General features: G+C 35.3%; 1 protein-coding gene across 2 annotated transcripts; it reads right to left on the bottom strand.

The window, feature by feature from the left end:
* Positions 1-633: 633 nt before the first annotated feature.
* On the bottom strand, positions 634-25,238 carry ldlra (low density lipoprotein receptor a). 2 transcript variants are annotated; one of them, XM_005163870.6, is made up of 18 exons: positions 25,016-25,238; positions 19,463-19,585; positions 18,730-18,852; positions 15,859-16,236; positions 14,232-14,354; positions 14,020-14,142; positions 12,633-12,752; positions 12,259-12,384; positions 12,007-12,178; positions 11,673-11,900; positions 10,665-10,783; positions 10,440-10,579; positions 10,215-10,356; positions 9,975-10,118; positions 9,668-9,883; positions 9,459-9,539; positions 2,934-3,097; positions 634-2,838 (listed from the first exon to the last, which is right to left on the bottom strand). In XM_005163870.6, the coding sequence occupies exons 1-18, from the start codon at positions 25,071-25,073 to the stop codon at positions 2,806-2,808; spliced, it is 2,613 nt and encodes an 870-aa protein (XP_005163927.1). In that variant the 5' UTR covers positions 25,074-25,238; the 3' UTR covers positions 634-2,805. The 2 variants fall into 2 exon arrangements, with proteins under 2 accessions (XP_005163927.1, NP_001025454.1); NM_001030283.1 differs by lacking the exon at positions 634-2,838 and adding an exon at positions 4,334-4,603 and having other exon boundaries at positions 2,928-3,097; positions 11,673-11,780; positions 25,016-25,073.
* Between the last annotated feature and the right edge of the window lie 975 nt (positions 25,239-26,213).

Below are 26,213 nucleotides of genomic sequence, written 5' to 3'. Positions count from 1 at the left end.
TCCTGTCACATTTGCCCTGTGAAGACAAAGTATGTGTGTGTGTGTGTGTATGTGTGTGTGTGTGCATGAAATTTGTAACAACATTGTGTGTGACTCATCGCAAAAAGGCTTGAATTAACTCCACAACAAATATATCAAATAATCATTGGGAAAGTTCTTACTGTAGTATTTCTCACAAACGTTACATGAGATCTGCTTGCTTCATGTCTGTCACTGTACTGTTTATCTGACGCAGCCAAGGTGGAGATTGAGGCACACTGACAGACACGTGGTGCGGGGATATTTAGCATTAAAGACCACAAAAACAGCTACATTGTGTCCAGAGCAGAAAATCCAACATTCCAATAGCTATAATAAACAATATGATGGGTGTTTTGAGCTGAAACAGACACATTCTGGAGACACAAAAGACTTATCTTAAATCTTGAACAAGAGGCAAAATAGGTGCCCTTTAATGTTGTACTAACGTATAGAAATGCTTGCATCTCAGAATAAATCAATGAACAATTATTAAAGTGAATTAAGTAAACTAACAGCTGATTTTTTTTCATTTTTTTAACTATGCCTTTAAGCAATCCTGAAAATAGCAATTGAAGTGTGACAAATTACATTATAAAAAATATGCAAGTTAAATATATGTATGTATATTTTTATTTCAAGATAAAATAACACAAGTTATTAGAACTGCATTTGGCTTTTCAGAAGACACATAACTAAATTAGCTCATCGGAATGTACAGAAACATGATCATTTACATTCAACAATTAAACAACGGACATGGCACAAAGCCGATTATCAAATGAAGATTTAGATTGCAAAAAAAAAACAATAAATAAACATTTCGCTATATACAGTACTGTAATTCTTACAAATGCAATAGTACAGATATTTACATTATGTACACGTTCACATTGAGGACGTAAGGCGATTGTGCTGCATCTGCATGTTTAAAAAGCTTTTACTAAAAAACATAAAGTACATTCCCTGACTCTCTGAAGAGTTTAAGCTTCCTTATTTTCACCACAGTAGAATTAAAGTCGTAAATAATCATTGACTGCAAAAACAAAAGACTTTATGATAGTGATTATTAAGCAACCCCAATATCAATACCGCATATCAGACAGATTTCATTTACTGAGGTGTGTTTTTCAAGAAAAAGCAGTTTCCATGGAAGCCCGCCACTGAATAAAATAAATAAATAAATAAATACAACGTAAAAAAAAATTTAAGTCAGAATTTTGAGTTATAAAGTCACAATTCTGAGTTATTAAGTCAGAATTCTGAGCTATTAAGTCACAATTCTGAGTTATAAATTCTCAATTCTGAGTTTTTAAATTGGAATTCTGAGTTTTAAAGTCACAATTTTGAGATAAAAAGTAAGAATTCAGAGTTATTAAGTCAAAATTGCGAGTTATAAAGTCAGATTTGGGAGTTATAAAGTGAGAAATGCAAGTTATAAAGTTAAAATTCGAAGTTATTAAGTCAGAATTGCGAGTTATTAAGTCAGAATTTTGAGTTATAAAATCAAAATTCCAAGTTATTAAGTCAGAATTTCCAGTTATAAAGTCAGAAATGCAAGTTATGAAGTCAAAATTCCATGATATTAAGTCAGAATTGCGAGTTATTAAGTCAGAATTACGAGTTATAAAGTCAGAATTGCAAATTATTAAGTCAGAATTGAGAGTTAAATCAGAATTCCGAGTTATTAGGTCAGAATTGCGAGTTAAGTTAGAATTGTGAGTTTATGGTAGTTATTTAGTTAGAATTGGGAGTTATTAAGTCAGAACTGCGAGTTATTAAGTCAGAATTCCCAATTATTAAGTCAGAATTGCGAGTTATTAAGTCAGAATTGCGAGTTATTAAGTCAGAATTGCGAGTTATTAAGTCAGAATTGCAAGTTAAGTCAGAATTTCCAATTATTAAGTCAGAATTGCGAGTTATTAAGTCAGAATTGCGAGTTATTAAGTCAGAATTCCCAATTATTTAGTCAGAATTGTAAGTTATTAATTCAGAATTGCGAGTTATTAAGTCAGAATTACGAGTTAACTTATTATGTAACTCAAAATTGCAACTTTATAACTTAGACTTCCCATTTTATAACTCAGAATTTTAACTTTATAACTCAGAATTCTGATTTTATAACTTTTTTTTGTATTGTATTTATTTACTTATTTATTTAATTTTTACTCAGTGGAACTGGCTTCCATAAGTTTTAAATGCATTGCTGACCTAAGAATAAAAACAAGACATGTTTAGGAAAATAAACTTTGCACATCCTATGTCAGTAAATGTACTATCCTAAATATATTAACACATACTGCATCTTCAATTACTATACTGCATGAACCAAACAATACAAATGTTTTGGATAAAGGTTTTTGATGCCTCTGAAAACTTTTAAAATACAAATAAAAGCAACTCTTTAAAATGTACTAATACATACACTATCTACAATAACCTATGGACATCTGATAAGGATAAGCCCTCCATTTTTAAGTGCTGTTAAGTGGATTGCTATATAATTTCTATATAGTGAAGTGCTAAGTTGCCTTGATAAGCCGAGGTTCTTGTTGTTGTCTGAGGTTTCTTTGTTTTCAGTTTGGTTTTCCCTGAATTGTCAGCACTGGATTGTTGTTTTTTTGCATTGAATGTCTTGTGTGGGTGGAAAGGCGGTTTGGTTCTCTATTGTTCCCCAAATGCTGTTTTGCTGAAGAACTGACCTCCGTGTAGGTAAAAACTGTATAAACTGCCTCCAGTCTTGAAACATTGTCAGTTTCAGCATGGATCGTTTCAACAAGTTCATCATCAGATTTCATCATCCAGACTCACAGTCTGTCTCTGTGAAAGCCAAAAAAAGACCACAGTTATTAGACACAAGATTTTTGGGTTTATAATGTTAATATTATGCACTTCTTTAAAATAAAGTATCATACCTGAGGGTAAAAATAGCCATCAGAACTGTTGTTTCTGCATAAATGCACCTGGTCCTCTGTGGTCTTCTGATAAACCGGGTTGTCAAAGTGGATGCTGTTGGTATTTTTCTGACGCCATTTTCTCCAAAACAGTGCAGCGCCACCCACAACCAAACAGAGGAGTGCTTTAAGAAGATAAACAAAAAAGAAAATGACTTAGAATAGAAGTTTTGAGAGGAAAACACTAATACTTTAAAACACATAACAAATGAAAATTAGTTTGTGCTGTATCAACTGTTCATGTAAAATTTATATTTCACTTGCTTGCCTGTCGCGACACCATTAATTCATGTTACGATACTATACCAGCTGAAGTATCACGATACCAAGTAGTATTGCGATAACTCAATTCGTAACTCAAATTATATAAAAAAATCAGAAATACTATATTTTATGTTGTAATAGGTCTACTTGAAGTTAATTCATAATTGAAAAGTATTATTTGTACATCACTTCACCTAACATTTTTTTTTTTTTTGTAGATCTGATCAACAAAAAATACATTAAAACAAAGATAAAAATTATACCAAACTAAATTTGTTACAAAAAGAGCATTTTACAACACAATTAGACTATAAAAAGTGGTCAACATTTGATAAACTAATACTTTAATATGCATAACAAATGAAAATTAGTTTGTGCTGTATCAATTGTTCTTGTAGAATTTATATTTCTCTTGCTTGTAAGGTTGTCACGATACCATTAATTCATGTTACGATACTATACCAGCTGAAGTATAATGATACCAAGTAGTATTGCGATACTGCAATTCATAACTCAAATTATAAAGAAAATCGTCAGAAATACTATATTGTATATGTAATAAACTACTTGAAGTTAATTCATAATTGAAGAAAGAATTTTTGCACGTCACTTCACCAAAAATCTATTCTTTTTGTTTATTTTGTAGATATCTGACCAGCAAAGAATACATTTAAATAGAGATACAAATAAAACCAAATGAAATATGCTATAAAAAAACATTTTCCAATACAATTAGACACTATATGAGGTGGTCAAAAACTCTTTCAATGTTTCCTGGTTGCTATTTGGGGTTTTTAATCTATTGTTTGTTTGTTTTTCAGTCTTATCAGGCAAATTTGATTTTGTGAGTCGTTCTTTTTAAGAGATTGTCACAGTTGTTGTAGCTATTAAATCATACTGAAAGAAACAGAAATGAAGCGAGTCAGATGTGCTTTTGAAACGTCAGAATATGTGCCAGAGACTATTAAAATAAAACGGTCTATTGCTGCACAAAGACGTGAGCAATTTAGTGACTTTTCCACATGTAACATTATCTATTGTTGAAAAACCATTAGGCGACGCAGTGGCGCAGTAGGTAGTGCTAGGTAGTGCCTCACAGCAAGAAGGTCGCTGGTTCAAGCCACAGCTGGTGTTTCTGTGTGGAGTTTGAATGTTCTCCCTGTGTTCGTGTGGGCTTCCTCCGGGTGCTCCGGTTTCCCCCACAGTCAGGCGGTACAGGTGAATTGGGTAAGCTAAATTGTCCGTATCAGTGTGAATGAGTGTATGTGGATGTTTCCTAGAGATGGGTTGTGGCTGGAAGGGCATCCGCTGTCTAAAAACGTGCTGGATAAGTTGGTGGTTCATTCCGCTGTGGATTATAAAAGGGACTAAGCCGAAAAGAAAATGAATTAATAAATAAAGGGATATATTGTCTTGATTGGTGTTGTATATTAAGAAAAAATCTTGTAATGAACTGCCAGTACATTTTCTGTTATTTTACAGACTCATTTCTACTTTCTATACATTAAATCATTTTAAACTACTAAAATGTCAATAAAAGTCCCCTTGTTAAACTGTAGAGTTGAATTTTCAACATCAAAAGTCAACAGAGCAGAGCTCAAGGTCCCAAAATGGATCATTTTTTTACTGTGTACATACAGTTGAAGTCAGAATTAGTAGCCCCTTTCATTTTTTTTCTTTTTTAAGTATTTCCTAAAAGATGTTTAACTGTGAAATTTTCACAGTATGTCTGATTAATTTTTTTCTGCTGGAGAAAGTGTCATTTGTTTTATTTCGGCTACAATAAATATCAATATTATTAGCCTCTTTAAGCTATTTTTTCCCCGATAATCTACAGAACAAACCATCATTATACAATAACTTGCCTAATTACCCAAACCCCTCTAGTTAACCTGATTATCCTAGTTAAGCCTTTAAATGTCACTTTAGACTGTATAGAAGTGTCTTGAAAAACATCTAGTAAAATATTATATACTGTCATCATGGCAAAGATAAAATAAATCAGTTATTAAAATTATTATGTTTAGAAATGTGTTGAAAACATCTTCTTTCCGTTAAACAGAAATTGGGGGAAAAAAAAATAAACAGGGGGGCTAATAACTCTGACTTCAACTGTATATTAAAAACAGCCCAAAGAATCTGTATAACGCATTTTGTTCCTTAACCTAATAGTAAACAGTACCTGTTGGGAGCTAATGATGTGTTTATGTATAATTTGCGGTGTGTATAAGATGTGTGTCCACTTTTGGTTGTAACTTAAAAGAAAATCCACACTTTGCTGAAACACTTGAGCAACAACAATGCTACCAATGCTCTTGCCATTAATCTTACACTCCCCTAAACATGTGCCAAGTGTTTACATGAACATGACAGGCAGTGCTTTAAAAAAATACACTTTAATACCTATTTCGCAAGTTCACACCCACACAGAGAAAACAGATCAAAATAATAATAGTTGCCTTGTAAACACATTGCACCTGAGTGTAAAGGGATTGCCCTTATTGTAATGAATACATGTGTTGCTCCTACAGAAATTGGCTAAAATATATTAAATCAAAATTGAAAGCTTGATTCAGCCTTAATGTGTTAGAAATTAACCTTATCCTCTAGTGAAAATGATATTGATTTCAATTTAAAGTATACTTCATGAAGTACCTGAATTTGAGGGTCAACAGATACTGTACTGGCATCACAAATTCACATTTCACTTTTTTGCTGTAACTAATTTATCCACAACTTGGCAACCATGCCTTGGAGGGGGCATTGATTCACAAGTTAATCAAAGAAATATTTCATAACAGAGCAGACCAATATGATTTTAAGCTTCAACAATAATAGGCAAAAGGTTGTTTAAAGAGGTTTGAAAGTACCCTCATTTGTACAACACTAGCATGAAAGAATAGGTCAGGAGAGGCAAGTTGTCGCAATGCACATACATTGAATATCTATGTGTGCATATGAGTCAAAAGTACTTTGAAAGGCTGTATAAATGTAACAAAGTATACTTTGGGCTTTAAGGTCATGATAATTTAAGCTGATGTTAAACAGCTAGCGGTGACAAAAAAAGCAGACTGTGTTATCTCCTCACATCGTCCAAAAAGCAATGATTGAACACATGAATAGGACTAAAGATGACTGCAAACTAGCATGAGCATTCAGTGTCTTTGTGCAAGAGAAAAAGCTAGGGGTAAAGCCCTACAGGCTTATCGGTTGTTGTATAAGACTGATATTAGCTGTGTTATTTAGCGATTGTTATCTCAGAATAACAAAACTTTGAATGTCGCCAATAATTAAACCAATCATGATCAGGTATTCCAGACAGACATGTAATAACTCTCTATATCAATAGCTATAAGTTACGGGTGTCCAAACGCGTTCCTGGAGGGCCAGTTTCCTGTGAAGTTTAACTTCAACTTGCTTTAACACACCTGCCAGGAAGTGTCTAGTATATCTAGTAAGAGCTTGATTAGCTGGTTCAGGTGTGTTTGATTAGAGTTGGAGCTAAACTCTTCAGGACACCGGCCCTCCAGGATTGAGTTTGGACACCCCTGCTATAAGTAGTCTATATTCATTACTTAAATTGGGAAACTGACACTAGGACTGCAGATAGGCACTACAAACCGAACATAAACCAGCACTTCACTTTTTCATCACTTTTATTTTTTTTTCATTACCATTTTTATTCTCATGCATCTACTAGATTGCTAAACTGAACATCCGAAAGTGTGATATCTTTCTGTCAGTACTGCTGGTGGCTCGGATGAATTGTCGCCCATTTAATCCCTCACTTTTTTATAGTAAGTTGCAAGTAGGCAGTGCAATCAGCTTCCAGTCAATATCAACTACCTCTTTCAATCTAAAGTATGACATCACTATTTCTGTTTGAGGTGAACTAAAACTGAGCCCAACTCAATCGAGCTCTGGACCTGATTTGGAGTACTCACACTTGTCAAATGAACCGGGAAATACACCCCGACACAGTTTGCACAGCCTAGTGGGAGTACATCCTGATTGTAACTTTGTTGCCTACCTTCAGGCAGAGACTTTGGTGCTGTTTACACTATTGTGTTTTCCTTTTAAAATGCAGTTTCTAATGAAAACTCTCCTTGTTCAGACTGGCGTTTTTATTGTGCTATAGAAAAAAGTAATCTCTGTCCACAATAGGGGTGTCAAAATTAATTGTTTCTTCGGTGCACCTCGATGCAGATGCGGACAATTCGGTATCGGTTCAGTAATAATCATAACCGGTTATTATGTACTGACGTCATTTATCTCCTATGCTCTCTGTCGCGAGGGAGGTGAGCGCGAGTATTTACAACACTTAGCCAACTCAGGGCCGGCCCGTGGCATAGGCACCATAGGCAAATGCTAAGGGCGCTGTATATCCAGGGGGCGCCAGAAATGAGCGCGGTTCAGTTGGTTTTGTTTTCGATATTCCTGTCACACATTCAGTTATAGACAGCAATAACTCAAAAACCTCTTACCCTAAAAAAATCTAAAGTGTGTTTCCTACAAAAAGACAAAGCTGGTTATGTTTCAAAGCTGTCTTCCTTTTTTTCGCTCAACATTACGAGCACTGCTCCGTTTAAGTCCTCGCAATATGTGTTTAGCCGGGAGAGCTCGCGCTAAGAGGAGCTCTCAGTAAGGGACCGTCGAAAAGTGCTTCTTTTTTTTCATTTATTTTTTTTTTCATTTTTCTGCTCCGCTCAGCGCAAGCTCTCTCTGTTGCGAGGGCTTAAGTGTGTGTGTGTGTGTGTGTGTGTGTTTGTTTGTTTGGTGCTGTCTATGTTTGTGTATGTGTTTGAATGAGAGACAGTGTGGTGCTGTGTGTCTGTGTGTTTATACAAACAGCTTGTTATAGCCTCCCCCCTAAAATATAACACTGTATATGGAAAGCATCGTCAATGCACCGAGATATCAAATTGAACCAAATCGAAGGCATGATAATCGTAATCGAACCAAACTGTGACACCAGTATAGGTTCACACCTCTAGTCCACAATACACAAGCTAAAACACATAATCTATGACGATTCACACTGGCATTCATATTTGCAGTTCGAAAGACCAGTCATCCATTTCCAAAGATTTGCGTTTAAGTTTATATATACTGATACAGATTATCAGGATTTCAATGTCAGGATTCTGCCCCTTCAGTCTTGTTAATTCTTGTTTTGCTGGCAGAGTCCAGACCCTAGTCCTGTCTTGTCTTGTATGTTGTGCTCGGCTCGAGTTTTCTCAGGTCGAGTACTCATTTTCTGTCATTGTGTGTCTTTTTGTATGAGCACCGTCTCAGCCACTTGATGCGGGTGTGCGATGTCTGGGCTGCTTGCGACACGCGCTCTCATCCTGGTGTTTGTTCTGTCTGCAGCGTGGCGTTTCATTCCCAGCATCTCAGTCTAGTGTGTTTCGGTTTTGGTTGGCGCCGGCATGAAACATGCAAGTTGCGTGTGTGAGTGCACGGTGAGTGTTTTCATTTATCGTGTACTCGTGTCTTGCGCTCAGTCCTCTATTGGTGTTGTGTTTAGCACGTGGTTCATGTTTACATGCGCTGTGTCCTTTAGTGTCTCATGTGAACACGCAGGTAATAAGTTCTCTCTTGAGTTGAGTCTCACTTTAATGATTTCTAGTCTCATTTTATGTGAGCACATGGCTTGTGTTGTTTCTTTGTCATGTGCATGTCCTGTCTATACTCCCACCTTCCTTGTTAACCCATTATATAACCCTTTTGTTTTATTTTAATTATTAATGAATCATCTTTTGTTGCACTTCTTGCTACATCATCCTTCCTGACAGACTGTGACATTTAATAAATAAAACTAGATCTTCAGTGTTTTTAAAACTCTCAGTGTTCATCCCAAAGTAGTGTGGATGCCAGAAACAAAACGAAAACACATTAGTGTAAATGGCACATGTGTCAAAAACACATCCATTATACCAGAGGTGCATAACCCTGTTCCTGGTGATATACCTTTCTGCAGAGTTTAGCTTCAACCTGATCAAACTCAACTAAACCAACTAAGTAGGATCTGAAGAAGCACCTGGTAATTATAGACAGGTGTGTTTGATCAAGGTTGCAGCTGAACTCTGCAGGAAGGTAGATCTCTAGGAACAGGGTTGGGTACCCCTGCATTACACCTTTAAATGCTTTTTTAGTTACCTCACAAGGTACCTCACATCATATCTCTACATGGTCTCTTAGTATTTAGATTGAAGTACTCACCAAGAGGAACCACAATATACAAGGCCCACAGTGTGGAAGATGACGTATCAGAGACAGCCTTAACATCACCAAAGTGGACATCTAATAGAGAAATCACAATTTGTTTTCACAAATTACAGATTCACTGTAATATCTTTGAGTAGGGGTTCAAGAATTTCTGAGGTCTTGAGTTCAGGTTTGAGTTTCTTCAGTGGTAAAGCAGGACATACCTGTCTGGGTGAAAAAGGGAAGTTTAGTTGTGGCCTGTGAAGGCACCAAAGTGGCAGCTTGAGTGGGTCTGTTAGGGATCTTGGGAGCCGGAGTAGGTAAAGGTTGTGAATTGGTAGTGGAAGGCCTAGCAGGTTTTGGTGTCGTTTCTGAAGGAACTTGAGGACGAATGGTTGTGGGTATTTCAGGCCTGACAGGAGTTGCAGCTGTCACTACAGCTGTTTAAAAGAAAAACAAAAATTTTGAATGTAGGAATCGGTATCCTGTAGGAATTGAAAATCCTAACAACAATTACTAAATTTGACTTGCCTGGTACACATTTCCGCATATCTCTGGCCAACATCATATTATCTGGACAGGCACATGTGTATTTGGGTGAGAATCTGTTAATCTGAGGGGCAGCAAGGCACAAGAACTCACAGCCACCGTTATTGATCCTGCACCAGTTGATTCCTGGGAGGACATGAAGAATAAAGAAACCAACTTAGTTAATAGTGATTCGGAAAGTACTCTAAAGGCAAATTTTTGATTATTCTCTGGCTAACACACCAGTAGGTTGTTTGAGGTTGTGGAAAAGAACAATGTCCTCTGGAGATGAGAGGTGTTCGGCCACTTTTGTGATGTCTCCTCCGGTGACGCGGTTCGCACTTAAAATGGCGTTATTGCTTACATCCGTCCAAAACACTTTCTCCTGAAGATGAGGAAAGCTTGGGTGAGCATTGAGGGTTACTCCTAAACAAGGTGTCTTTTAACAAGAACTTCCCAAATACATACCTCAAAAACAGTGAGACTCAGAGGGTGCGCAAGTTTGCCTTGGTCAATGATTAGAGTACGCCGACCATCTCCCTGCACACTGATGCTGGAAAGAGTATGGAGTTTGGAGTCAACCCAGTACAGACGCTCGGTCAATAGGTCTAGGAATGAGAAAGAGTGAGAACAGTGATCACACTTAAGTTACCATTTTGTCAACAGTTAGCATGCTTGTGGGTAAGTTCATACCTAGGGTTATTCCATTGGGCCACACAATGTCGTCCGCAACTAGAGTGCTCCGGTCAACTCCATTAAGACCACTTTTTTCGATCTTGGCTGGTGTGCCCCAATCGGTCCAGAACATGAAGCTACAAAATATTAGAGAGAAACTAACGTTTAACCGCATACTTTCAGTCTAGATTTTAAATCTGCATAAACTAGAAGTTGCTGAGTAAGTAAAAAAGTAAGTAATGCGACAGCAGCTACAAGACAATGGCGCCAGTGCGCTCACCACACACCAGTTATAGGGGGAGTGGAGAGACAGTGATAAGGCCAATTCGAGAGATGATTGGGAGGCGATGATGGGTAAGGGCCAATAGAGGAAATTTGACCAGGACACCAGGGTTACACCACTGCTCTTTACGAAAAGTCCAATGGGACTTTTAATGACCACAGAGAGTCAGGACCTCGGTTTATAGTCTCATCCGAAAGACAGTGCTCACTGACAGCATAGTTTCCCCTTTACTATACTGGAGTAGTAGGACTCACACAGACCACAGGTTAAGCGCCCCCAACTGGTCTCATTACACTTCCAACAGCAACATAGCTTTTCCATGTGGTCTCACATCTAGGTACTGACCAGGCTCAGCCCTGCTTAGCTTCAGTGAGTAACAGGTTATGGGCTGCAGGGTAATATGGCTGTGGCTTTTGTTTATGTACTTTCAACTGAATCAGAATATTGTGAAGGAGCAGGGCTTTGTTTTTGCATGTCATTCCCTCATTGCAAACTAAAAGTAAGAGGGGCATGGTTAAGAATATTGTGGCTGAAGCCATCAAACTGACAAAAAACAGAAGAACTGACACTCCAAACTAGGAAGACATTAGTCAGACTTTGATTGAAGATTACCAGAACAATTTTTGTTTTCAGTTGATTAACTTCCTCAGATTCATTGAACAACTATTGAATAACTATGTGCGCTAGCAAAAAAAAAAACAATATAAATTCTGTTTTTATGTGGACTTTAAGAGGTGACATACTTTTTAATTGGGTCGACAACAATGGCACGTGGTTTGGCCAGGTTCTCTTTGAAGAGCGTCTTGCGTCTGCTTCCGTCAGCTGTTGCCACAGAGATGGCGCCCCTGATGCTGTCCGTCCAGTAGATGTTTCCATGGATCCAGTCCACTGCGATACCTTCTGGTGCATCTAAGTCACTGCCAACCACAATGCTGTGTTGGGATGAGTTGTCCGCTGTATCCATTGGGGCTCTGGAAATGAAGAGCTGATACAATTACACCAGGCACCAGTCTGTTCGGTTACAAGCAAATGATTTCCACACGTCTGTTTGATGAAGATCTTCAAAGATCTTTTTACCTGTATATTTTTTTCAGGGATAAATCCGACCAGTAGATATCTCTGGAAGCAATATTCATGTCTAGTGCAACAACGTTCTTCAGGCGGGGGATGACGCGTATGTATTCACTGCGATCCAGAGTCATCTTCCTTACTTCATGGCGATTGGTGAAAAATAGGTAGGCGATAGTTCCTGTTGAAATATATATTAAAGTTTGAGATTGTCAGATTGAGGCCATATTAAAAGTCCAGGTGGATGGGTAAAACTTGTACCAATAGCTTTGCAGGCCTTGCTGGCTGGGTCCATCTGGTAGCCATCCTCACACTCACACTTATAACTACCCATCTGGTTGACACAGATTTGGCTGCAGGTGTCTGGGTTGGCACACTCATCGATGTCTGAAGAAATCAAATAAAGTTAAAGGGTCGTTTTGTTGCATCAAACTGGTGTCTGTAAAATCACTAAATCATTGAAGTTAGCAAGCATGTCAACTCACTAAGCAAACTCAAAGCTTATATCCAACTTTTAAAAAGCAAACAAATTTAAAGTCTAAATTCAATAGTTGTTTGAACTGGATCAGCACAAATTTCTGAGGTGGCACGTACTTTGAACCATTTCAGTATGGGAACCAATTTCAGTTTCTTACCTTCACAGCGTCTCTTGTCCACCAACCGGAAGCCAGTAGGACATAAGCACTCATAACCAATCTTCAGGTCATTACAGATATGAGAGCAGCCACCGTTGTTGTAAAGACACTCATTAGAGTCTGTGAATTGGGAAAAATGTATATATTGTAGATCTTTTTTTAAAGTTAATGCACTTACAAAAATGAACCATGGTTTTATTGCAGTAACTAAGGAACCAAAAAATGAACTACAGTTTTGCTACGACATTTTAAGAAAACCATAATGACAACAAAATGATTCATGGCTTTACTATGGCATTTGAAGTAAAATCATAGTAACTACAAGTTGAACCATGGATTTGCTATGGAATTTGAAGCAAAACTATAGTATCTATAAAATGATCCATGGTTATACGGTGGCATTTGAAGTAAAACCATAGTAACTATAAACTGAACCATGGATTTACTACGGCATTTGACGAAGAAAAAAGTACCTACAAAAAAAACATGGCTTTACTATAGGATTTGAAGTAAAACCATAGTAACTACAAATTGAACAGTGGTTTTACTATGGTCTTTGAAGTAAAACCACAGTAATTATAAAATAAACCATGGTTATAATAAGACATTTGAGGTCAAATCATAGTAGCTAAAAATGAAGCTTAGTTTTACTATGGCATTTGATGTAAATTATAGTAACTACAAATTGAACCATTGTTTTAGTACAGCATTTGAAGTAAAACCAGAGTAACTACAAAATGAAGCTTAGTTTCACTATGGAATTTAAAGTGAAACCATAATAACTATAAAATGATCAATGGCTTTACTGTGGTATTTGAATTAAAATTATAGTAACTATAAATTTACCCAAGGTTTTACTACACAAATATAAACAAAAAAAACAAGTGAAACCATAATAACTAGAAAATGAAGCTTAGTTTTACTATGGCATTTGAAGTAAACCATAGTGACTGTAAAATGATCCATGGTTATACTACAGCATTTGAAGTTAAACCATAGTAATTAAACCATGACCCATGATTTTAATGAGGTATTTGAAATAAAACCAAAGTAACTACAAACTGAACCATGGATTTACTATGCAGAAAAAAACATAGTAACTTTAAAACCATAGTTCATTTTGTAGTTAATAAATAATTATAAATAAATAATTGTAATAATAATTCAGTTAAATCCACCATAGTAAAACTATGCTTCATTTTATGCATCATTATTTGACAATATTATACAGTACAATATTAAAAACGATGGTCTCAAAACCACAGTACGCACCAAAAAAACATTGTTACTACAGTCATATGGACTACAGTTTCACTATAGTAAAACCATGGTTTGTTTTTGTAAGGGTATGTAGACCAACTACCGACTCGGTTTCCCTGGTACTTACCACATTCTCGTAGCGGCTCATCAGACCAATCCCTGCAGTCCCGTTGCTTGTTGCAAACCTTTTCCATGCTTATGCATTCACCGCTGCGGCACTTAAACCTGTATGGTGGCTCACAGTGAGTTGCTGAAAATCGGGAGAAGAGAAATTTTAGTAACGCATATCAGGAAAAGACATAAAGCGTATGTTTTGACTATCATATCTGTCTGGTTCACCATTGACGCAGCCCAGCTCATCGCTCATGTCTTTGCAGTCATAAACGTGGTTGCACTGCCGACTGCCGTGGATGCAAGACCCATCACCACACTGGAACTCATCTGGACGGCATGTTGGCAAGGCTGTTCATATGGAAAAAGCAAAATAGTTTATTATCTCTTAATGAAAAATGACTTGCCTGATGCTTTTAAGTTATGTGGGAAGACAAATGTATTAATAAGCATTTTATTGTTTACTTTGTTATTTCTCCACACACTGTAAAATCTCATTGGCCCAAAATCCTGCTCCTACTTTTTGTACATTAAATATCAGATATACATTCTGCATGCATTATGCATTTAGAACTTGTACTGTTTTCATCTGGTATCATCATGCATTCAAATGCACTTCTTGGGGCTGCTTGAGTACACATTTTGTTCACACAGAAGCAAAAAGTGCAACATAAGAAGCATGAATACCTTCTTTTTAATGTGCTTTCTTACAAGACGTCCCATAACGATAACATGTTATAGATATAAATAAAACTTATGTACTTATGTAAGGGGATCAAAGAGAACATTTATTAATATGGACTTTTTAGGTACAAACGTGAACTATTGAATAGGCCTAGGCTACTATAATAAAGAAAATTTGCTAAATAAATAAATAAATACTCTTGACACATGAAAGTGTAAAGCCTGCAGCTCACAACAATGGTAGAAAGTTATTGCGTTTATTATTTAATAAACTGTTTACTATGAATTTTAAGTAATTTAGCTCACGCGGATAATTGAATATTAATCAGATGATGTCATTACGCTACTGTGCCATCAGCCAATCGTTGGATTGCTGATCATAGTTTCGAGGATCGATAGATATGTCCTTCGCAACACATTAAGCGATCTCAGATCAGTTTATTCAGAAATTTTAATCTGATTTGCGAACTTGTTTGAAGAAACAAATTAGCCAGAGATCAGTTATCAAGATTAACAAATCCAGGATCTGTCAAATTATCTTAGATCATTTAAGCGAGGTACGAAGAATGGACCCCAGGTGTAAACAGAGATGTGCATCGGGTCAGTTATCTGTTTATTCAAAATATGTTCTGTGACGAGTATGGACTTTAAAATATGACAAAACAACCTGAATTTGAATTGTGTTAATTTGAATTATTAACAATTTATTTAATAAAACTGAATATTATATGCCATTGAAAATTGTTATGAATTTGAATTTCTTAAATTGAATATTTTACATCTGAAATTTAAGACAACTGAATTTTCCTATGGCAGATTTTTGTAGACATACTTTCACACTTGACTGCAGATATCCAGTTGTACTAATACAGTTTCAAGTTTTCTAAATCAAGAAATTCTGAAAATCAAATCAATATTCCAGAATTCAAAACCTGAAATTCAGATTGTTGCGTTTCATAATTTAATAATTAAACTACCATGGATGAATGAAACTCTAGTTCTGCATCATTATTCAAGGTAATTCCTGCAGATTATTTCACACAGATATTCCCTGGTATGCTTGTGGATACCATCCAGTGATAATCGGCATGTCACTTCGAGCTTAACTCGTATGGAACATTATTTTAACAAGTGCTTGATGACAAATATAAGATCACATTTCATTTCTTACAGCAGTTTTGCTCATCCGAGTGATCCAAACAATCCGCTCCTCCATCACACTTCCAGCTACCGTGTATGCATTCCCCACTTCCGCAATGGAACTCCATGGAAGTGCAGGGATTTTTGGTGGGCTTAGATGTTCCAGGGCCACATTTTTCAGGCAACTCATCTGAATTGTCGGCACAGTCGGCATCTCCATCGCACACCCAGAGTCGTGGGACACACTGGGCGTTGTTGCACCTGAAGGAGCTGGAGCCACACGTGGTTGGAGGACAGGAGACTTCATCACTGCCATCTTCACAGTCTATCTCATCATCGCACACGAATGCAGCCGTAACGCACTGACCACTGCCACAACGGAATTCTCCATCGTGACACTGCCGAGGATCTATAAACAACAGTATAGATTTAAACTCACATGAATGCACTCAAAATTTGCTTTTGCTGCTTGTTTAAACAATTTATTTGAAATGAGTTGAAACACCACAAAATTTATGTTTTTTAGGACACGTTTTATGTTTTATGTTCAATCTACTTAAATTTGTAAGAACAATTAAGTTAACTTAATCGATTTGTGTTGGGACAACATGTAGGAATTGTGTGATCTTTACATATTGTGTGATCCCACATCTTTACAGTGTATAATTGAGTAAGCTACTTCAAAAATGTAACCAATTAGTAATTACGTCATTAAAATTTTATTTAAATGACTTTCCTAATTTCTTTGAATAAGAACATAATTTACCAGATAAGTAATTTAATCACTCATTTCAATTCTATAAAATTTAATTTAACCATGACCTTCCAGTTTTACTTACTTTTAAAATTAACACTTAAAAATGTTAAACATTTTATGTATCAAAACACTTCAAATTAATGACACCATATTTATACTTATATATATATATATATATATATAATTTATACACAATGCACACAATATTATCACGTTTATGTCATTGTTTCGTAAGCACGTGCAATCGCACAAGTCCAACCTTCATTAGTTGAAAAATTGGGTTATCATGGATAATACAGTATGTGAATAACAGCAACACATATATAAAATTGTTCTGTGAATTTATTCCATACATTTTTAGCTAATTTCACCCTCAGTTTATTTTTGTTCTTAAGCATGTGCAATTGCCTTGATAAATATAACCTTCTTTAATTGAGAAATAGAATTTGAGTTTAGACGCAAAAACCTCTAAAGGAGGAAAATAAAATTTTCTTCAAAAATGAGCATTTTTCTCAGGCTCCTGTGTGTGGGTTCAGTAATTTCACTTTTATGGCAAATAATATGTTCTTTTCACGTTTTTAAAAATGAAATACCCTAACATAAACATTGGAGTCAACATAGAAATTTCAGATGGCACTTAGAGGTTTTCCATCTTAACTCTTCAATTATTCAGCAAACTATTTTTGTATGACAGAAATTCCATTCCTCTGCTTCTCTGAATTAATTTACACTACCTGACAAAAGTCTTGTCGTCGATCCCAGTTGTAAGAGCAACAAATAATAACTTGTTTTCTAGGAAAAGTGGCAGAATGATGATTTTTCAGATGAATCATCTGTTGAGCTGCATCCCAATCATCACAAATACGGCAAAAGAACTATTGAAATCTGCATTGACCCAAGATTCTCACAGAAACCAGTCAAGTTTGGTGAAATAAAAATCATGGTTTGGGGTTACATTCAGTATGGGGCGTGTGAGAGATCTGCAGAGTGGATGGCAACAGCAGCAGCCTGAGGTATCAGGACGTGTGCTGCCCATTACATTACAAACCACAGGAGAGTTCAAATACTTCAGCAGGATAGCGCTCCTTCTCATACTTTAGCCTCCACATTCGCCAGCCCAGTCACCAGACATGAACATACTTAAGCATGTCAGGGGTAAGATGAAGGAGGAGGCATTGAAGTGTCTTAATGGACTCCCAGATGACTTTATTAATAAGTTGAGTCATTGCAGAGATATGTGGATGCAGTCCTCCAAGCTCATGGGAGTCAGACACAATATTAATTCTGTTTCCACTGCACCATGACTTTATATTCTATACTGTACATTATTTCTGTTAAGTGACAGGACTTTAGTCTAAGCACAGTCAGACCTTAATGTCCTAATTAAATAATTAGAAATCAAGGCATGATCATATTTTATTTAGGTAAAATAAGCGTAATCTAGAGGCCTTTGCCTTTCATAAGCCACTATATGAAATCTGATACCAAATGATCAACTAGAAGTCAAATTGTCATTTGTTATTCCTAAAACTTGAAGATGCTAAAAGACTTTTGTCAGCTATTGTTTACAAAACTGTTATATTTTTATTGTTATATATTTTTATATATATATATATATATATATATATATATATATATATATATATATAGGTAACACTTTAAAATAAGGTTCATTAGTTCATGCATTTAATCATGAACAACACATGTACAGCATTTATTAATCATGATTGAACATTTACTAATGCAATATTAGCATTCAAGTCCATGCTTGTTAACATTAGTTAATGCACCATGAGTTAACATGAACTAACAATGAACTACAGTATTTTCATTAACTAACGTTAACTAACATGAACAAATACAGTAGTAAATGTATTGTTCAATGTTTGTTCATGTTAGTAAATCCATTAATTAACATTAACTAATGAACCTTATTGTAAAGTGTGACCTATATTAATGCCAGTACATTATATGTAATGGTAATTACATTTTTATTAACTAAAATAAAAAGTAAACCCACTCTTTACTTTTTTCAGTGGAAAGGTAATTTAGTAGCTAATATTAATTAATTATTTTGTAACTAATTCCACCAAACAGTGATCTGAAGCATTACTAATATATATATGACTTAAAGATGTGGCTCACCGCAGCCTTCCTCATCCGCATTATTCTCACAATCTGCTTTTCCGTCACATTTCCAGCTCTTGGGAATACACTGGTTTAGTCGACCACCACAACTGAACTGACTGGGTCTGCAGGTCTTGGCCACTGAAACAGATTTAAAATACAAATTAATACCATCTTTAAATTTTCTGCGAAAAAAAGCGAGTGGTATAGGAATGTAGAATATAACCATATGCCTTAATTTCAATTCCATCTAACACTGGATATTTAATTGTGAATGATCTGTTCTTTTTTAGGTTTTTACACTTTCACACTTAAAGACCCACAAATTATAGAATTTTTTTGGTGGGGGGCGTTGTAGTTGGCTATGGCAAACAAAACGCCATAGCCAACTACTGGCCTGACATATAACCCTGTGAAGATGAATTGTATTGATAATGTTGTCATCCAAATGCAAAAGTTTTCAGAAATGCAAAACAATAAGAAAAAGTTTGCTTGTTTTCAGTAGATTACTTTTGTTGAAACATGCTCTAAATATCATGCATATTTAAGGAAATCACTATATAGCAAACGTATTTTAATAGAACAAGTATTTCAGCCACTAAAAAGTGCATAGAATTTTTTTAATTGCACATTAAACACATTTAAATACTTTTACTAAAATTACTTCCAACTCTATTACTGCATGCACTGTAATAGTATCTTTGCCCCTGCACACTTTCTTTGTTTGATATTTAGTTGTGGAAAGACTTACAGCATGCAGCAGGAAGTTCATCAGTGCCATCACCACAGTCATCAGTTTCATCACACACCCATCTCGCCGTGATGCACTTTCCATTGCCACACTGATACTGCCGTGAATCACAAGTCAAGGCACCTGTTGGAAGGAGAAATACTGTAAGTGACACATTCTCCTTGACTAAGGGTGCCGTACGCTAATTATTCCAAACTATGCTGATACTTAAAAAACTAAACAAACACGCCTCGTCCGTTGTGATATATGCGCTATTAATAAAGGACACACCCCAACTGCTGATTGGCTGATCATCTGTTTTGGGACTCAGCCTGACACTGCTGTCAAAATGGTTTTTTTAAATAATTGTTCACCAATTCACCCATAACTGATAACTCTGTCCTCATTTTCTCCAACTTGGGCTTATTCCAAAACAGGTAAAAAAAATTTGTTTCCATGTTGCATGGTTTATTAACATTCATTAAAAAGCCTTCTTCTTTTGTGTGCAACAGGATTTTTTTTTTTTACCTCAAAGCCAAGTAAATGATGGCAGAATTTTAGTTTTGTGTGAACTATCCCTTTAAATGCACATTTAGTCTTTCTATTAAACATAATTGAGGTTGCATCAAAGACAACAAGCTAAATTATTAGATGACAATTGCTAAATAAATTTCTTTTATGGTGCACATTAAAATCTTCCTAAGGGCTTACATATAAACATTACAATATACTCAGCCTATTGCTGATTACAGTACATTATCAGTTTCAACAAGTCTAGGCAAAGATGGTGTCAAGTATTTCCTGCTTTGTAAACCAATATGAAGCACTGTGCTGATAACAATTACAGGGTTGATGCAGGTTTCATCAAGTCAAATTTAAGACTTTTTAAGACCCTTTTAAGACCATTATGAATGAACTTTTAGACTTATACAGGGTTAGTGATTATTTCTAATGGCCTGGTTGGTCTAATGGAATTTTTTTTATTTTGCTTGCCACAAATTTTTTTTATTTCTTAGCAACATACTTTAATTTGTCAAAACAAGAAAACTCTAGTTGTTTCAACATACTATTTTTTTTAAATGACAAGTTTAACATTCTTAAAAGTATATTTGTTGTGGAGACAATTACAAACATAATCAAAAATATATCATGCATTTCTTATGCGTTTCTGTTATAAATCCTTAAGTTTCATATTATGTTTACTTCTTCTTAATTCTATAAAGAGTTTTCTTTGAATAGAAGATAATGTAAAGGCATATATTGCTCTGTTATTATCGTGAGAAACTGTAGTTTTAGTTTTCTTTCCCTGATTAGGGAAATTCATTTCGACATCGAGTATTTGCTTTAAAAATTGCCTAACAGCTATTGTGAATTGTATCTCTTTGCAATAAAAATCCTAAATAATAAAAAAAGGTTATATTACAATGGATTGTTGGTGATTGGATGGAAGTGGACCCAATCAGGTAGCTTTAGTTGGACAGAGAAAAATGAACAACACACAATATTTCACAGAATTTAAGGCCTAAAATTTAGTTTTTAAAATTTAAGACTTTTTAAGACCCCATGGACACCCTGAATTATAAACATTTAATTATTACTGTAAAGTATAGAAGTTTATTTCTGACATGGATTGCAACTTTTCAATTGCTACGTAGCAGAGAGGGAACCATCAGGATCCTCAGAAGTCATCAGAAAGTTCGCTACTACATTTGTATAAAACGGTGATATCACAAACACAGATAATAAACAAAAGCATCGAGCACCTTGATGTCATAACATCATCAAAAATGCAAATCGATTTGATGTCAACTGACTATCTTATTGTCAAAATGACATCAAATTGACATCTAATATTAGCATAAAAACAGGTCAGAAAGTGGCCAATGTTAGATGTCAATTTGATGTCGTGTTGACATCAAGGTAGTTTACATGCCTTGCATGGATATAAAATCCAGTGTACATTTGGAATTGACGCTTTCAGATGAATAAAACTTTTAATATTTTTGGTGTCATTATTTTGGAGGTCAAAAGGGCATCAATGTGTGGATGTCAAATGAACGTCAACATCTTGACATCAAATCAGTTTTCATGTTTGACACGTTTTTTGATGTCAACGTCAATTTGATGTCGTTTTGACATCAAGGTACTTGCTCTGGATCTACTTGTCACCAGCTGAATCTAAAAAAATGGCTGACGTTTAATGAAAATACTAAGAAACTGTAAACCTATGTAAACGTAATGTAGTCATAAACATTGATAATTCAATTGAACACAAGACACCTATTCTCTCCAAGCAAGCAGTTGTGTTACTCAAGCGGACCTGTTAAAAGTCATGTGACGTTCATTATAGTGTATTAAAGTTATGAAGGGAATAATGATGCATAGCAAATGCTCTTTTGATGGCTTTACCCCACGGCTCAGTGCATCTGGGTCACCATTTCTGAAATAAGTGTGGAGGTCACAAATCAACTCAACCACAGGTTTTATTTTAGAAAGAATGACATATGGAAAGCATTTCAAGAATTTTCTTTTACAAACTATTTTGAGGGATGTACACAACATCTTAAATGGCTTACGTAGATAAACAACTGATGTATTAAGATGATTGTCTTTATAAGACAAATATTAAACGCATTTAGAGTTAATAACCTCAAAGAAAAGCTCAAACATCAAGCAGTACAGTTCATTATTGCCGTAGGACGTAGAAAATTATTAACTTATATTGACCATTTCAAACTGAGCTCATCCAATCAGCATTCAGAGGCAGATCAGTCCATTTTATAATTCAAATGCGAACACAAAGTGATTAATGATTACACAAAGTTCACATTCAGAGTAGTCTTATCTGTATCAAGAGACAAAGCTTCCCTTCTGTTGATATAAAACGTCATCTCTTCATGGCACCATGTACTACTCATTGTTTACTGACACGGTTAAAGATGGTGGCCACAAAGCAACTTGGCTTTTTTGCTTTGTGTCTAATTATCTAGACAGACTACTATCAAGTCATCTTCACGGCGGAGTCAATGATTTTAAGGCCAGTAAATCTAGATCAAATACACTGCCTTGAAATCTGCAGTGCATCATAAATGATAAATGCTCAAATGTCTTCAAGAAAAGTTGTGGGCTTTGAGAAGGTTATCTTATCTTTTGAGAGGTTATTTGCAATGCATCGTTCTTGTGCTTCACTAGAGTCTGCGTGACACTGTATGCACGTGTAGACTGATTTCTTCATGGAGTTATCTGCGCTATCTGCAGGTAAAAGTAAAAGGCCAACATGTGTAGTGCACATGGGTGAATCCTACAAAACCTGTCACAAATGGTAAAGTCTAGATAGGATGCTCGGCCGGCCGGAAGTGTGATATGCACATCAACAAAGCAGCATTTATTTATGACACTGTATAACAATAATTCATATGTTTACAGTACTGTGACGGTTGGGTTTAGGGTTAGGGCAGGGGTAGACATTAAAAAATACAATTTATTAGGTAATTTAATAGATAACATAAACAATACTTGGTACAACTACTGTTTTATGTTACTGTGATGGTTGGGTTTAGGGTTGGGGTGGGGGGTAGACGTTAATAAAATACAATTAATGGGAAATTTAATAAATAACATAAATCTTTTTTGTTAACTTCCGGCCGCAACCATATCTGATCTAGCAACAACTGTCACAAACATGTACAAGTTGCACAAAAAACAATAAACTAGACTAACTTAAAGCTCTGACCTTTTGGTGTTTATTAATAACCGTGTCACTTTTGTTGTTCATGGTTAAAAAAAAAAAATCATAACTAAGAGAATAAGACATTTAGAGTCTCTCCTGTGAAAGTTTACTAATAATTTGAGCACATCAAATGTTCCATTCAAGTTTATTTGTGTAGCGCTTTTCGCAGTAATTATGTTCCAAAGCAGCTTTACAAATGGTGCACATTGCATATTACAACGCAATTAAGTTAACTATGCATGTTCAGTTAAATAGGCAAGTCATTGGACAACAGAGGTTTATTCTGTAGCCAATCGAAAAAGGAGGCTAATAATATTAAACTTCAATATTAAATTAAAATGCATTTCAAATTTGCTTCTTTTGTAGGCGAACAACAAGAAATTAAACCTTCTCAAGAAGAAAAAACATAACATGAAAGTGGAAAAGAATATGTCTGAAAACACTGTTCATTAAAAAAAGGAATACGCAATCTCATCTTATACAGTGTACAATGGATACGTCCATTGGCTATTTTGGGGCTTTTTTGTTCACCAGGTAGCACTAATTAATTTAATATAAAATACATCAATTTATAATAAAGAAAAAAACATCATTGAAATGAAATGAATTAGATTAATTTCAAATTAATACAATTGTGGTCTTCAATGTTCAGTTTTGACAACACAACATTTGCAATATCATAGTGTCAAGCACCCTCTGCCAATATATATATATATATATATATATATATATATATATATATATATATATATATATATATATATATATATATATATATATATATATATATGCATTTTCTCAAAAATAAATAAATCAAAAGAAAGATTTAGGTGTGATTTGTACATATTTTCAAGAGATGCACTGGCATAACCTTAGCGTACACTTGAAACAGTTAAACAGCTCCAATAAACTAATTACATCTAAGAATAATCTAGAGATAATGCATATCTATAACTATACCAAAACAAACTGCTAACACACTAATAACCTACATGTATATGTTTTTATTGTGTTTAATTTTTTTTCCTAGAATACAATAGCAATTCAAATCCTCCACAACAACAGTCCATCAATCCAGAAACACGTAACAAAATAACTTCATAACAGCCATTATATTCGATATATCGAATATATTATACTAAACCAGTTTTCATAACTGTCCAAATGAGTAATGCATGCATCTGGGAAATAAAGGTTTGGATATAGGAAACCAGTTTTTTTGGTGAATGCATTGGATTTACGGTACTCCTGTCCTTCTGACATCACACACTGCAAAAGACTTCTGGGAAATTCATGTGGGAAAATACTATGGAATGAGGCCCCTATAGCTGAGACATGAGGACAGCAGCCTATATGCACATGTGCTTACTCTGAGCCAATATTGTTTTGCCCTACTTATAGTGAGTTTTAGTGAGAATTAATTCATGTCGAGCATGTTGACTTTGGTATACATTGCAAAACAGTCCTTAATAAATGTAGTATCGAATGTTAACACTAAACAGTTACATCAGAATATATAGATAAACGTATTAAAAGTAAGAAAAGAGGAAATACTTATATTATTAAGTCCAAAAATGAGGATATACAATTACATACAAACACATTTGTGGGAGAAAAATAACCACAATACTGAAACTTTTTTGGTTATTACATATTTAGCCCACTAATTCATATAGACCGAAAATATAAGCCTTCAGCATGTGAGAAATATGGAAATTACATATTTTTTTGGAATTAAAATGTATACAGAGAGACAAATAATAAGTATGAACGATTATATTAAACAAATAAACGTATTAAAATAATTACATTTTCCGAACCAAAAGGTAAACTTGTTTACTCACCTGACTGAACGGGACAGAATAACGTAACCGCCAATAAAAGCATGAATGAGATCTCCATAGTCTCTAAGCGAGCTGTTTAAAGCCCTCGTTTCTCTGTTAGTTCGGTGTTTACTGGGTATATGTGAGGTAAATAAATGGTTGTGATGAAAAGGACGGACTCTTGCTCATCTGAAGCTGCGGGGAAATGTGTACTTCACAGACGGTGAACGCAGGTATTTGTGTTGCACTTGAACTTGAACTATTCGAATTTGAACGGGGGTGCGCGAGTGGGCGGGGTTTCGTGACGTAGCGGTGGGATTCGGTGGTGTGATTTAAGAGTTTCGCAATCAGGGGCGTGGCTAAAGGGCATCCATCCCAAACAATTCCTCTCATGCGAGTTTCCAGGTATAGAGAGACTTTCAGCTACTCGGCTTATCATTTATGGCGGGGGAACAATAACAGTGCGTAAAACGTGATCTGATAATACGCATAAAGCTAATTTATCTAGACGAGTTGTAAACAGGTACATCTGGCCAGTCCTTTCACACGAATCTCTCAAGGCTGATTTATGTCATAAAGCAAAATAATATAGCCTATCATTAATCTAAATAAGGCTACATCCGTGCTTTTGTGACCTTGACATATCTAATAGGCTATATTATGATCATAAAAGAGTAGGCTACATTCACAGCAGCCATTTTAGAAATGTGAAATAAAAACATGACCCTGCTACACCTAATAAGTGTAATTACAAGCAGTAATTAAGTTAACGTTAACTAACGTTTAACTGGTCAAATTAGCAGCCATGTAAAAACAAAAAAAGCACTCAATGTCCAGCCTTGAACTACTGGTCCAGACGTCATCAGAACACACTCTTCTTAAAACCAGAACTGGGACGCTTACCAAAACAATTCAGTGTTGCACTGTCATTTTCCCTTGTCCTATTTTGAGTATAGTTTTGGGAATTTGATCTTGCTGTAGCTTAATGTTTATCTTACATAGGAACTGAGGTTAAGATTTCCACCAGAGCATGTTTTTCACTGCCAGAAATGATGTTAAAGGGATTGCATTTTCATTTTTGGGTGAACTGTCATCATTTTTGGCTGCTAACTCTACTTTTTGTTCTGTTGAACGAAAAAAAAAAAACTTTGAAGAATGTTGGAAACCTGTAACCACTGAATTTCATAGTTTTTGTTTTTCCTACTATCGATTACTTCCT

Source organism: Danio rerio, chromosome 3 (genome assembly GCF_049306965.1).
Source record: "Danio rerio strain Tuebingen ecotype United States chromosome 3, GRCz12tu, whole genome shotgun sequence".
NCBI classification, from domain to species: Eukaryota; Metazoa; Chordata; class Actinopteri; order Cypriniformes; family Danionidae; genus Danio; species Danio rerio.
The sequence above is the reverse complement of the archived record's forward strand: the minus strand, read 5'-3'. Positions and strand labels throughout refer to the sequence as shown.